The sequence below is a fragment of the Ambystoma mexicanum genome, chromosome 10, assembly GCF_040938575.1.
Source record: "Ambystoma mexicanum isolate Mex_15411 chromosome 10, UKY_AmexF1_1, whole genome shotgun sequence".
In the NCBI taxonomy this organism is placed as follows: Eukaryota; Metazoa; Chordata; class Amphibia; order Caudata; family Ambystomatidae; genus Ambystoma; species Ambystoma mexicanum.
This window is the reverse complement of record NC_090932.1, coordinates 372,632,941-372,647,046: the sequence shown is the minus strand read 5'-3', so window position 1 is coordinate 372,647,046 and position 14,106 is coordinate 372,632,941. Positions and strand designations below refer to the sequence as shown.

The 14,106-nt window shown below is 44.3% G+C and overlaps 1 protein-coding gene across 1 annotated transcript in view; it reads left to right on the top strand.

The window, feature by feature from the left end:
* The window catches only part of ADGRA2 (adhesion G protein-coupled receptor A2), a 574,510-nt gene extending 560,710 nt beyond the window's left edge, over positions 1-13,800 (top strand). The window contains exons 18-19 of the mRNA XM_069617958.1: positions 3,171-3,260; positions 5,806-13,800. Of these exons, the coding sequence (XP_069474059.1) occupies positions 3,171-3,260; positions 5,806-7,021 (1,306 nt within the window). The 3' untranslated portion in view covers positions 7,022-13,800. The remainder of the gene's footprint in view (positions 1-3,170; positions 3,261-5,805) is intronic.
* The last annotated feature ends 306 nt before the right edge of the window (positions 13,801-14,106 follow it).

Sequence of the window (14,106 nt, the reverse complement as noted above, 5' to 3'; positions counted from 1 at the left end):
CTATTCATGTTTTTGGAAGAAATCGTTCGTTTCTATGGCAACAATAATAAAAAGGAAAACATTCTATGCATATTAAGATATTTTTAATCAACAAAAATGTAAGTAAAGTGAAATGCATGGATCCAGGAAACATATACAAAAATATTTCTACATAGCATATGACAGGATGACAAAACAATCACAATGTGACACAGTGCAAGTTCATATTCCCTAAATGTGACAAAAGGTCACACACTCAACCCAATCCTTCAAAACTAGAACTAGCAACACAGACATACCAACAACACTACTGGAAATGGACCACAGGAAAGGACAATTGAGTAATCCTAATGCCAATCGCAATAAAAAACCACTGCATTAACTCATTTTTGAAAACAGCCATAGTCACATAATGTCACTTAGTATGGCCTAATATATGTTAATACTAGATCACGTCAGCACAGTGGAATTCTTGCCAACTCGAGTTTCGGCTCATGGGTCCCTTTTTTCTAACCAGCCCAGCCTTCTTCAGGACCGAGATTCTTTAGATCACAAGGGAAGGCATCTTGTCATCTTATTCAAATTCTGCACTATTTAGTTCATGTTGTTTTACATTTTTGTATTCCTATTTATAATATAACTATTTTAAATACTAATAAGAGTAACACTGGTTATTAATAGTAATTATTTAATTGAAATGCCAATCCCCTTGTCAAATTGTTACATATAAAGTCTGTAGTCAACTTTCAAACACTGATTTATTCAATTATACCCCTTTTTAATACTCTCCATTGCATTTTACATTTGCTTCATATTTATTTATTGTTAAAGTTTGTCATAAATACTTTTCTCCAGAAAATAACATTTCTCTGATGGATTTCTAAATACATTTATCTTCGCAGAATACCACTTTGGGGTGGCAAATCATCTCTATGGGTGCTCGCTCCAAAGTGTGCGTTACTGCTATTCTGTCAGTGGTATAGGGTTTTGCCATGCAATATCTTGTGGCTAGGAGCCCTTCTGGGACCCCCTTAGGTCTGTGATGGCTGCTGGCCAAGACTCCCTTCGGCAGATCCCTGTAATATGTGATTATAATAGAGCTGGAGTCCCTCGGGCTCTTTCCGAGTCTCTGGGGTCCCTTTGGCTCTAGAACTCTCTCCGTCTACGTGAGCTGAAGCGTGGGCGGCCGCCTGTATTTCTGTTAGTCTGTTTGAAGTGTAGGGCAGAGTCCCTCTTGATTCTACTGGTCTGTATGGACACTTTGGCAGGCTAATTCCTCTGGATCTCTCTTGGTCTGTCTAAACTCTAAGTAAAGTCTACATTTTTCTTGCACGTTCTCTCGCCCTTTCTCTCTCCACCTCTCTTTTCTCCTCCTCCATATCTCTCTCTCTCTCTTTAATATTTACAATACATTTTGTTTGGGAACTAAAAGATCGGCGAGTGGAGTGTGTAACCCACTATAAATATCTCGGGTTGCTCATAGTACATGGATATAGCCAACGAAGGAAACTATTCACACTATGCATCAACATGTTGGGGGGTATTAGATCCATCGTCCATTGGTTATTCTCTCGCCTCCTTAATCACCATATACACACCCAAACTTATCACTATGATTTTATATGGTGCAGAAGTATGGGGAAATAGATTTAGGAATGACATACATACATTGGAAAGCTATTACTTGAGGACTCTGGCCAATATGCCACGCAACCGTCCGATAAATTACTTACAGACTGAATTGGGCATATGCTCAGTTCAATCCTTAAGTTTCATGCAAAGTTTAAAACTATACTGGACGATGATAAATTCAGACCCTAACACATTAATGCATCCTGTGGCCAGTGAAGGAAATAGAAACAGACAATAATATTGTATTAGAGACAGCGTTATGTTGGATGGTTTGAAATGGTGGCAACGTTTACAAATGGATACCTACATGGCAAACAAATCTAAAAGTAGATAGGCTTCTTTATGTGGACAGCGTGGTTCTCATCGATCAGACCCAGGTTGGTCTACAATAGCGGCATAGTCCTTATGTCGATCAAATGTGATGTGGAATTTGAAAGTTAAACTTGAAGCTCTTATGAGTTGTCACTGATGTCAATTGTGCTATTAATGTTGACAAATGGAATTTGGTAAAAGGTTATATTTTAACCTAGTGCTAATAAATAAAAATAAAAAAGTAATCAAAGGATACATGGATTCTCTAGATTAGGACAGAACGGGGTCAACCTTGCCACCCATTATCACTGTAGGTACTGCATCCCTCATATTCCAACTGATTACTGTATACCGGGTTACCTACGAGCATTCCCTAACCATGTCATTAGAAGAGAGTACATGAGATTAAAATTCAATATTGGAGAGACTGTGGAAGTACTGGGAGCAAGGTCTCAATTTAACATGGATTTTCAGTCATGTAGATTATGTGGTCACCATCAAGTTAGAAACACCAAAACATTTACTTACAACAAGTGCGGCTTTGCTATATATACAAAGAAAACAAAAGTTACCATATGGCTATCAGGATGTATTCTTGTTAGATGGTGATCTCAATGGGGGTGATTTCTGTAGGAAAATGAATGTTGCCTAATTTATATTTTACTACACTTTGTATGCCATAAAGCAATTATTGTATGATTTGATGAATTAGGGAATTACATATGGTATAGTTGTATATTTTATTTTATGTGTCTGTGCAATTGAGATATTGTATTGTATAAAAAGTCATTTTATATTTATATGTTAATGTTATTGTTAAAGGGTATTTGTACCGCGCACTATCACCACCGGAGTGGTCCCCCGGTGCTCTTCTATAATAAAGAAATATATATGTACAATGCATCTAGACAATGGAGCATGAAACTCTATGATGATAGCAGTGAACGGATGAATGGAGTGAATGGAGGATAGCACAGGGGCAATGGAGTGAACGGAGGATAGCACAGGGGCAACGGGCTGATCTTGGAAGCAAGACCACGCAGAGCAACAGAGGTTCAAATCCCAGATCCGCGCTTAGAAACCGAACTCAAGTCCGGTATTAGGCGTGTTATAAAACACAATTTTCCAACCCCATACAGCTACAAAACTGTAGGGAAGAAGGGCCTGTGGTAGAGAAGCTATTCTGAATGTCTCTGTTGTCTCTTCTTGCTCTACAATGAATTGTTCTCTCTATTACACTTCTCCAGGTTTTACCTAATTGCCGGTGGCATCCCACTCATCATCTGTGGTATCACGGCAGCCGTCAACATCAACAATCCGCGAGAGAACGACTCCTAGTAAGTAGACACTTTTCTACCTAACAATCTCGGGTTCTCCACCATCAATGCCATGTCAATTGAACCAAGGCTCTTGCCATTCGATGCATTGCGCTTCTGAACATGAGGGCTGTGCCAGAAAAAGAAGCCGACACTGCGGCCCCCATGTATAGCAGCAACACAAAATGTCTGCAATTCTCAATGATGTTACAGCAGCCACGGGTGATGGCGTCGCTCATATGGTTCCTATCATTGGTTGAATGGGGTTCAAAGGTGCATGTCTCTAAGAATAGTAGCACCGGGTAGAGTCAGTCGGGGGTTTTGGAGGTCCTCACTTGATCTCCTCCCTTCTGGACTTCGTCAACAGCACTTAGAGCGTTTGTTGGGCTTGCAGAATGTTCAGAACATGGTGGCGTGGCTTCGATCACGTGACCACGAAATCTGCCTCCTTGCCTTGGCTTCCATAGGCTACCATATTGCTTTGGAGCCTATGGGCCTGTTCTACGAGGCCTTTGTTAATGCCAAATCCGCGGTGCTGACGGGCAGCCTTTGTCTGCATCATGGTGTAAGAAGTCTGTAATCTGGTGCTCCAAGGTTACAGGCAAGAAAAAGACAGGAGGCAAACACGCCTCCGCCAACTGTTCGTCACAATGAAAAGAGCGAACTAGCGTTCAGAAGTTCATTACAATCCTGCTCCGAAAAACGTAAACATGGCTGATCTTTGGCAATTTAACAGTGCAAGGATGAATTCTGTCGAACAATGCTCTCTACAAATACCCACACAAAACTAGCACTCATTATGTACACACACACACACCTACACACACATCACCCAGATGCATATTCACTCCTGTGTCCAAGCACTGACAATATTTTCAAAGTGGCATCTCAGAGTACAATTTACCAAGTCTAGCACCCATGCTCTCAGGGCCCCTTCTGCTAGACCATGAAGTTCCCCACCCCCTAGATTAAAATACCAACTCCCCAGTGTGTGGACATGTGCCCTATGTACAAAGTTCCCCGCACCCGTAGCTCTCAATGTTTCATTTTGCGCTTTCCACCTTCTAATAGTCACTTACATCGTCTACTATTGAATTCCCCATAAATCTACGATCAAAACTGTCACATGATTGCTTCTCCTATTGGCAGTCTTTGAAGTCAGTTCAAGGACTGCGGAGACAGGAAGTGTGGTCTCACTCACCTGAGCAGGTTTAGCGCCCACTGCTGTGCTCAGCAACCAGCTCCTTTCATAACCACCATATCAAGGCACAGAATTCATCAAGCTCTAAAAAAGACTGTGCTTGCAGAGTTTGGCATATTAGAAGCCCCTTTACCCATTGTCAGATGTGTTCTCCCTCAAAGGCGGGTGTACTGCTGATAAAGAAAAAGTTGGCAGTGGCCTGTAACATTTCCTGTGAATGGTTTTATGAGCATATTAACAACGCTCACCAAGACTATTCCCCCGCCATCCACCATTCACCTAAGCAATAATCCCTGATGTGGGAGAGCATTACCGATCAGGTACTGACCTAGGGTCTGAGTTACAGTTACATTACCTGAATGATAATGCCTTCTCAAGGAATGGTTTATTGCTGTTAGCACTCAGTATGCTTTCTGAGGTGAGAACAATGTCTCTTTAAGTGCTGAACCAGCGTGGTTTCCCTTTCTCCCCCAAAAATCAACTATAAAACAAAAGGGGCACAAGCAGTCTCTTCTTCCTTTCCATGGCGGCCATTGCCTTAGAGGAGAAGCCCCACCACAGAGTGCTGTGGGACTGACAAGTGATAGGGCAGCCACAGGTAAGTGGGCCTCGGGGGTGGAGAGCGTGTGGGATAGTTGGAGATGGCGAGGGTGCTGGGGGGCACAGGCGCTGAGCTCTAACCTGCCTGTCAGGGAATATGGCAGCCTCCCGTTTCTGAGAAGGCTGGGAACGTAGGCAATAGCATGAGGTGTAGCCTGCCTTCTGAACTTCCTGGTTAGCTGGGAGCCGCCTCCTCCCCCGCCCTGGTGCTAATATTCTGGATAGTGCACACTCAGATGAAATGTGGACATTTGCTAAGAATATTTGTGGAAAACAATGAGGGTTGAAGGAAGACCCTGCAAAGATACATTTTGGTAAGCTTAATTATTATTGAAATTATTTTGTAAAACCCTGGCCCTTAGAGACATTTAGGACGAACTCAAATGAGTAAAAACCAGCTCCAGGTATGGAGCGCTAATGCAGTGTTCAGTGTATAACATACAGCTCATAGCTCAAAATCCAAGTAGAGCCAACCCATCCTTCTGACATCAAATGAAAAGCACCACCAAGTTGGGTTATAACAACACCTGGTGAAATGTCTCTTTATGCCCGTGAACAGGTTGCGGTGTGTGCTAAATAGGCAGCGTCTATGAAGAGACCCAAATTCCTGCAGGAACAATACAAAACGTAACCAACATTGGAGTTGCACTCTCAAGGGCATGAGCAGGGTCTTCTCAACATTCTTTCTCTGTTTGAGTGCCTGTGATTGAATCTGATGGGTCTTGTCAATTACTAACCCATAACCTGTCCGTCTTCTTCCCACAGCTGTTTGGTGTGGCAGCCGAGCCTCGCTGCCTTCTACGCCCCGGCGACTGTGATCCTTCTCGTTACGTGGATCTACTTCCTGTGCACAGGGATTGCCTTAAGACATAGGCCTGCAGAGCATAAAGACCCGCTGGAGCAAGTGGAGACTCCTGCTCGGCTGGGCAGTGGTGGCAGCAACCCTTTATCTGATTCATGCTCGCTGTCGGTGAGCCCCGTCTCTCAGAACCTGGACGCGGACAGCGTGCACTCACTGAAGGTGCAGTTCTGGGCCTTACTGATAATTCACTTTCTCTACATTGCGCTGTGGGCCTTTGGGGCTCTGGCGGTGTCGCAGTCCTGGTATTCCAGCGTTCTGTTCAGCTGCCTCTACGGTGTGGTGGCAGTGGCCCTCGGGCTCTTTGTGTTCATCCACCATTGCATTCGGCGACCTGACGTGATGGCGACCTGCTGCCCCTCAACCAGCCATGCATTGCCGATACAAGGTTACGTGCATCCAGGCATTATAGTGGACGACACTTCCCAGGTCTTCATTGGTTGCAGCCCAGAGGGAGCCAACTCTGTCAAGTCCTCTTCTTCTCCTTGTAGCAGCAGCCACTCAAATTCTGGGCACTGCAAGCTGACCAATCTCCAGGTGGTGCAGAACCAAGGAGAAAGCTGTACTCCCAAGACCACATGTTTTGAAGAGCCCCAGCCAGTGAATAATAAGAATTCTACCATACCCAGCAGATACACAAACAATTTACATGCCCGCCGGAACCACAAAAGCAGGACTAAACAATACCGCGAGGGAAAGCACCATAGGTTGAAGGTGTTAAGGGGTCCATCCTCAGACCTGCCATCCAGCGAAAGTGGCAGCCTCCACAACAGCCATTCGGAGAGCTACCAGAGCAGCCGAAACAGCCCCCTGAACAATGGCAGCACTGAGGGCACAACCCGGGACCCAGATGGTACTCTGACGCACTCCGAAGGAAGTGATACCAGTGGCCAACAGCCGCATGTGCAGGACACAGAACGGTCACCGGGAAGGAGTGCCAGCCGGGACAATCTCAAGCAGGCCAACAGCATGGACCGTGACAGTAAGCGGCGCTCCTACCCTCTCAACATGACCAACCAAAATGGCGTTGTTAAAGGGAGCAAGTATGACATGAACCTCACCAGTACCGAGAGCAGCACCGGCATGAAGACGGGACTCTGGAAAAGTGAAACCACGGTATAGCTTGCGGCCACGTTTTGGCCTGTTGATCCCCCGAAAAGATCCGCACTCAGTCTTCTGCATCATTTTGGGGAGTTATAGATTGGAGAAGTAACTCGCCCAATACAGTCGCCTTGTGGCGAGTAAGCCATTAGTTTCCAGGCAACCTAGGTCTTCTAGGTCTCAAGGTATTTGGACTCTTCCAATTGGAAGATGTGTTCTGCAGAGTAACAACCCTAACTCACAAGGTGGTGATGGCATGGGGTGGTCTAGTGCCGTGGGAAGCAACAGGTTCTGCCGCACAAAGGCAAGACAATTGCAACAAAAGAAATAGACTTCAGTATCAAACTCCCCTCACAGTGAAATACAATCACGCTCTAAACTCTATAAGAGACTGGAACAACACGTTTTTTACACCATTTTTGCATGGTATGTTTTTTATCTGGTGACAGATTTTTTTCTAAAAAAAATGCTATATATTATACAGAAGAAAATGTTTATTTTTCAAATATCTAAATATATTATATTATATATGTGTCTAAATAGGCTATTGTTTGAAGGACACCGATGCCACGTCCCTTTTACTGTTTGTGGCAATGCCACAGGGAGCCCTTTTAAGGTTACCGATATTCCCTCCGAGACCAAAAAATTGTGATTAATGCACATTACCCGCTGGGACACTGCTTCGACTGTCAAACAGTGAAAATGTTCTCAAATGGTTATTGTCATTTAATGTTCGTAAAAGGAGCAAACATTGCTTTCTCAATGTCCGAGCTTTGCACGCAACAAGGTATTTAGCCCTATGGGTTATTAAGCTATACAGAGTTAGCGCCATTTTAAACGTAACAGAGCGGCGCTGTCTACAGAGCAGTGCGCGCAGCAAGATCACTTGGCGTAATTTAGGGGACGCTGATCCTTGAGAGAGTATAAATGCACTTTCCTGTAACAGGCATCCCTCTATTGCGCCCTTTCAGACCCTGTACCTCTGTGGCGAGCTTCTCAGTCACCAGACTTAGGCCTGTGCCATGGATTTCCTTGCAAGATATTTGGTAGTGTCACTTGCTTGCATCTGCCGACACCTGCTGTCAACATAACCTAGCACTCCTTTAAAAATGAGTCCCTTTTTAGTTTTGGTTCTTTGCACAGCCACCAATTGTCAATCGTGGTCATGCACATAGTAAAAGGAAGAGGAAATAAAAGGAACCAAGTGCTTCAGTACAAGCATTTTGTTCTGTATGTATCCTTTCTAATACTAAGTAAAGTATTGTGTTGCACAAACCAGTCATCAAATCCTAAAAGCCTATATGTCGTAGGTTTTGCACACTGATGCCCATGGGCTATGGCGGGGTATACATATTTAAAAAAATGTAATTTAAAAAAACCAAGGGATCCCACATCATGGAATGCTGCGGTGTGCGTGCTGTCCAAGTCAGTGGGAGTGCAGGGTCTGCTGTTCTATTATAAAACGTGATGGTGTGCTGCAGCCTTGCAGGTGTTCTTTTTGGGGTTCCCATTCCAGGCTCCACAATACTTGGGCAATGATGTAAGCATCTGGGCATTTCCTGGCATATTTGCTATATGATAGCACTACCTGCAAATCCCTCGGCCAATTATAGGAATAGCCGAAGAATGTTGTGTGTTTGGCCAATGCCTATACAAAAGCCATAACTATTGGCTTTGCCAATGCTCGTTTTATGTTGTGACTTAACTTAGGAAGAATGCCTCAGTGCCTATGCGTTGCAGAACTTTGTTTAAAAATAAAGACTATGTGCAGAAACTCTACGGAGGAATTGGCGATGGGCGAATTGAATGTGAATTATGGACATCATACTACATCTGAAGGAATTACAATTCTAAAGAGCAGCCAACATAAAGATGACGTGATACTTCACATTTTCTTTGGCCACGTTATGTGTAGTTAGTTTGTTCTCGTGCATTTTCTATTGTTATACGTCCATGCCAGCAACCGTCAATGAAGATCACGCAGTGTGATCCTGAAAACCCGTCAGGATTCCAGCCCTCGATTCCTAGAGTTGGATATTAATGAGGGATATCCTGAAAACCCATCAGGATTCCAGCCCTCGATTCCCAGAGATGGACAACCCTGTTAGAGAACACAACCGTAAGTGCCTAATAACATTTGTAATGGTAAATATGGAAAATCAGAACAATGTGTCCCTCCAGAGGCCCTAGAGCTTTAGCTGTGAGTAGTGTGATTGTTGGTGCGTGAGAGAGTGCAGTTCAGAAGGGAAGGGTGGACAGGGAGAATGACTCCCGGCAAAAGGACAATTCCAAAAGGTGCCTTACTTTGATAAAACAAAACCAAAAAGTAAAATAAATAACTAAATTCTAAACACCCTTTCTGAACACTCCACCAGCTGGGATGTTCTTTTGGAGAATTTAAAGAGGCGGTGCAGCAAGCGATAATTGTTAGCACTGGCAGTGGTGAACTTCCTGTCAGAAGCCACGCCCTCTCCATGTTATGGTAAATAACCATAAACATGGGGGAACGTGTCCACTGCAGTGCACACTGGGAAAATCGACAGTCTCTGTGAACATGTACACATCAGGCACACCGCTTTCTAAATGCAAAGTTCCCTGCACTCATTCTCTGTTCCTGCCTCCCTTCTGGGGTGGCTTGGCTTTTTAATTGTGAAACGTTTACATCTATACCCCGAGGAAACACACAATGGACAAGCCAAACCATGCGACAACCAAGGATAACTGTGGGTTGCCAGTGAGCATAAAAACAGGGAAAAACCCCAGAAGCGTCGGCGTTGCCTTTTTCTGGTACATTCCTCTCTTTAGGACAAAGTAGAATGGCATTCCAAGCTTCAGGTGGTCCTCCCCCAGCCCTCCCAAGCCTAGAGCCCATCCTTTTGACGCCAGTCCTGACCCTGCATTCATGCCGTTCTTGGTTCAAGAAAGCGAGGGCTCGCCGATCCTTCCTTCTAGGAGCACGGCGATGACCCGATCCAATCTACAAAGTACACCCAGGGCGGTTGGTCTGCTCGGAACACTTTGGACATGAAAAGAAACAGCCTGTGCTCATGAGATGAAGAAACAAATGGCTAGTTCCGTGTGCTCTTTCCACCCCTTTGTTTTTAAATCAATAAGACACGATTGATTCACAGGAAATTGTAAACTTGTCTCTATTCAGTTTGACTCTTGCCGGGTCATGTCGCCCACACAGTCGCGCGGGAAAAGAAATTTCCAGGGAAAGGCTAACAGACTTGGATCCACTTCACTTGGATCAGAGACTATTCTTAACAGTGCAGGCGCTTAATCAAGACATCAAAAACTGTGTGCCTGATTGTATGATCTTTCCAAGCCTGAGTTTCCTGCCATGACATGTGAGGAAACAGGGCGGCCATTTTCCTGGGGATAGGCAACAACTGGACCGGATATAGGATATAGGTATCATCCCCGTTGTTCTCACGCAGCACCACACATTTGAAAGGTGGGGATTTTAGGATCTGAAATAGGGCAAGTTCCAGTTTCCCATTAAAGTACCTATGACCAATGCCCTTTTAAATGGCACAAGAGGGAACAAAATCCACTTTAAGGCCTCACACTCAACGCTCTTTATTAAAGGGAGACAGTTTGGGCCCACATTTCCAAACTTTGATGTGTACAGTTTTAAAGAATCTGTTTCAGTTGCATTGAGCCTAGGCCCTAGAGTGTAAATGATCTTTTTACTGTATAGTAATTATTCCACAGTTACAAATAGTTTTGTCATCCTATATGCCTGGGCCCCCATCCCAAGAAAGTGTAGATTGTTTCACGTGTTTCACCCTCCATGTTGCTGCAAACACTTCAGGCTCTTCTGCAGGTTAATGCTGTATGTCTTTCACTTTCTGATGGGGGAGAGGGTTGCTTTGGAGGAAAAGGTCAAGCCATTTCTGTGCCCCCATGTCACATGATCGAAAGAAAGATGAAATTAACTGGGACAGGGTTGAACGATAAGCGAGCTAATTCCATTGGGAAGGTGGTCAGGAATAACAGACCAAGAATTCCAGAGTACGTCTAAATGCTGAGAGCAGCAGTTGCCAATTGTGCCTTTAAGCATTGAGTAGAGTGAAGGACAATGTGCGGCCCTCCAGATGGTTTGGCCTACATCATTAGTCAGTATAGCTAGCGGTAGGCCGAAACACCTGCAGGATCTAGGTTGCCCTCCACTGATTTTGCACCACAAACCTCAGTCTAAGTTGGGCCCGTTCTTCTTCGCGTTGAAATGACATGAGATATTGATAACATGCAGAAAATTTGTTTCAACAGTAGTTAACAAATATTATTGGCCTTCTGAAAGGGGCCCACTAGGGTTGTTCGATTCTGCTTAATTTGGGTCCTCCCATTTGCCAGAATGTGTGTCCAGTGCACGCAATGACAATCTAGGCCTCGAACACCAGCAATGAATGCATGACAATCGGTCCTGCAGCCTATCCTGTTGCCGATCTCGAGGCTGTGGGCAAGCGGATACAAAAAGGATAAACACGTATTATGATCTGGTATAGATAGTGTGAAAGACCCTGCTTACATAAAAAAGTATGAGTCTATGGGCCATGGTTTGCAAATGTCACCAGAACTCAAACCCATAAGCTACCGATTAAGTATTATTTATATTTAATGTAAAACGTTTTTGGGGTTGTAAATCTATAATTCAAGGGAATAACATCACACTCCTGAATTATGGCCCACAAGGGACGGCATGCCATCATGCCTATACATCTCATGCTTGGAATCCACTGGTTTGTGCAATATCAGTGACGTCACGTGTGACCTTTTCCCTCCTAGTGATGTGCGGCTCTCTAATCTTCATGTCAGTCAAGCATTGTGGGACCTGCTGAATACAACCTCTCAGCATAGCAGAAGTGAACACCGAAAGACACATATTGCTGGTGCATACCATCAGAGTGGGGGAGGGGGGTATAATATATGACTGCCTCTCCCTCTCAAGCCTTTTTTTTGGTGCCAGGTTGTCAGAAGGGGTCACAGTGTGCCAAGGCTATCGTCCTCTGTGTATTAGACTAGACAAATTGTAATGTTTTAACCATTCTCATTCATTTCTTCACTTAAATTATTTTAAATATCACTTGTGTATGATAAGCGATATTCAATGTGCCTTTGGGCTAAGGATGTTCCTACCCAGCCCTCGAAGATCCAAAAGAGCCACCCACACCTTCAGAGATCTCCCATTGGGACTCTCAGAGTAGCTACTGGTATGCGTTGGTCTTTGCGTCATGGCCACAATCCCCTCCCTTTCTCCCCCACAACACACAAGCATGGAATCTCCATTCATAGTATGCTGTGGTAACCAGTTGCACGAGACTGTTTGACCAATCATAGTGCATTACCTGATAAATATGTCCGCAGTGTTCAAACTACATGCCCACATTCTCAAATAGGACCAATTTACAAGGCAAGTGTGGAACTAATGCATCCAATACCAACATAAGTCTTAATTTAACTCACACTGTTTTCATTGATTCTAGGTTCTACCATACACGTGTAATACTACCAAACGCCGGTTACTGAACATTAGCACCCTTGGCAGGTGAGACAGCCAATCAGGTTGCTCCAAACTTGGGCTTAATCTGCTGATACAAGCCAGGGTTTGGAGCAACCCGAGTGCTCTACGCACCTGCCCTCCACCCGGCACTGCTGTTTTCCCTCCTCCCCTGCCTCCAACCCCCAAATCCAGCCCCTGAACACCCCCACACCCCCTCTCCTTACCCGAAAAGTGCTTCTCGGCTCAGGTCACACCGTCTGCCTGGCTTCCTGTTCAAGCCATGGAAATGAAAGAGGGACTCCGAGCGGAGCCCCACCTTCCATTTCCAGGGCAATCCTTACTGTCATCGCTGAGAAAGAAGCAGCACGACCTCAATTGCTATTATCACCTTGAGGGTTTGCCTCAGGGTGCTAATAGCAATGATAATATTTTCTCCGAGCTTCACCGACCCGGTAACGGCACCAGGGCCTGGTGTTAAGGTGGTAGTAGCACAGGCCGATATCGTCTGGTTAAGCCAGCAGAACAGGTTATTATTGTTTAATTATTATTATAATTGACTTAGATCACACAAGATACAGAGGAGAATGACTTCATGTTCCTTCTTGTTTTCTCAAACACAAGGGTTTAGGGCAGGTATTCTATGTGGGGGATAAAAGGGCTGGCCATCTGAAACTCTTATCCGCACTGCCACTTTGTTTGGGAATTTGCGACAAAATGTAATACAATTGCCAAAGAAATTATTCAACGTCCAAATGGACTATTGTCAACAACCAAACATATATTGCAATATTGTTATCCAAAGGAATTTTGTATCAGATTAGGCAAATGCCTAAATAGCGATTTGGGAGGAGCTGGTTGGGGGGTGGGGGGGGGGGGGGGGTGGTGAGCTTACAGAAGTGGAAAAACAAATAGGATTCTTTTACTGTTAATAGGTAATTTTGTACAGATATTTTTCTAGCCCAGCGAGCAGGTGTATGGCTTGTCTGCTGGCGGCAATACATTGTTATTAAAGCGAGAAAAAAACATGAACTCTACAAAAAGCTAATGAATCGTGTACCGCCGATGTTTTTGGAATCTGCATGTAAATAATGCTTTTCTATATTTCTGTACTTTTTCCACACACGTTTCAAATTATCAACCGCAGAAGCCTATTGCCATTTGCATTGTATAGAATTATGTGCCAAAGAAAAATGAAGTCTAGGATTTTCTACCCAACAGAATGAAATGTTTTTTTATCCAGCAGATATATCTTGTTAATATATTAAAGATATGCAAAATTCACATAAGAAAATTGTCTGGTGGTCTCCCGGCTGACTTTATTTATCGGGTCTATTTTTTTTTAATGAAGAATTCTATTATATATAGATGAGTTATTGCTTCCCCTCCGAAAAGTAACATTTGTGCCAAAGTCCAATAAAAAAAAACTATGGCCCTCATTACAACTCTGGCGGTAACCGTGCCCTTATTAAGGGCACAGCTGCCGCCGGAGTTGCATTTTTTCCAGCACCCGCGAATGGGCAAGAACCAGGTCATGCCAAGCTCGGCGGACCCAGTAATTGCCCATTTACGGGTGCCGGAATCAAGGGTCTCCTCATCCCCA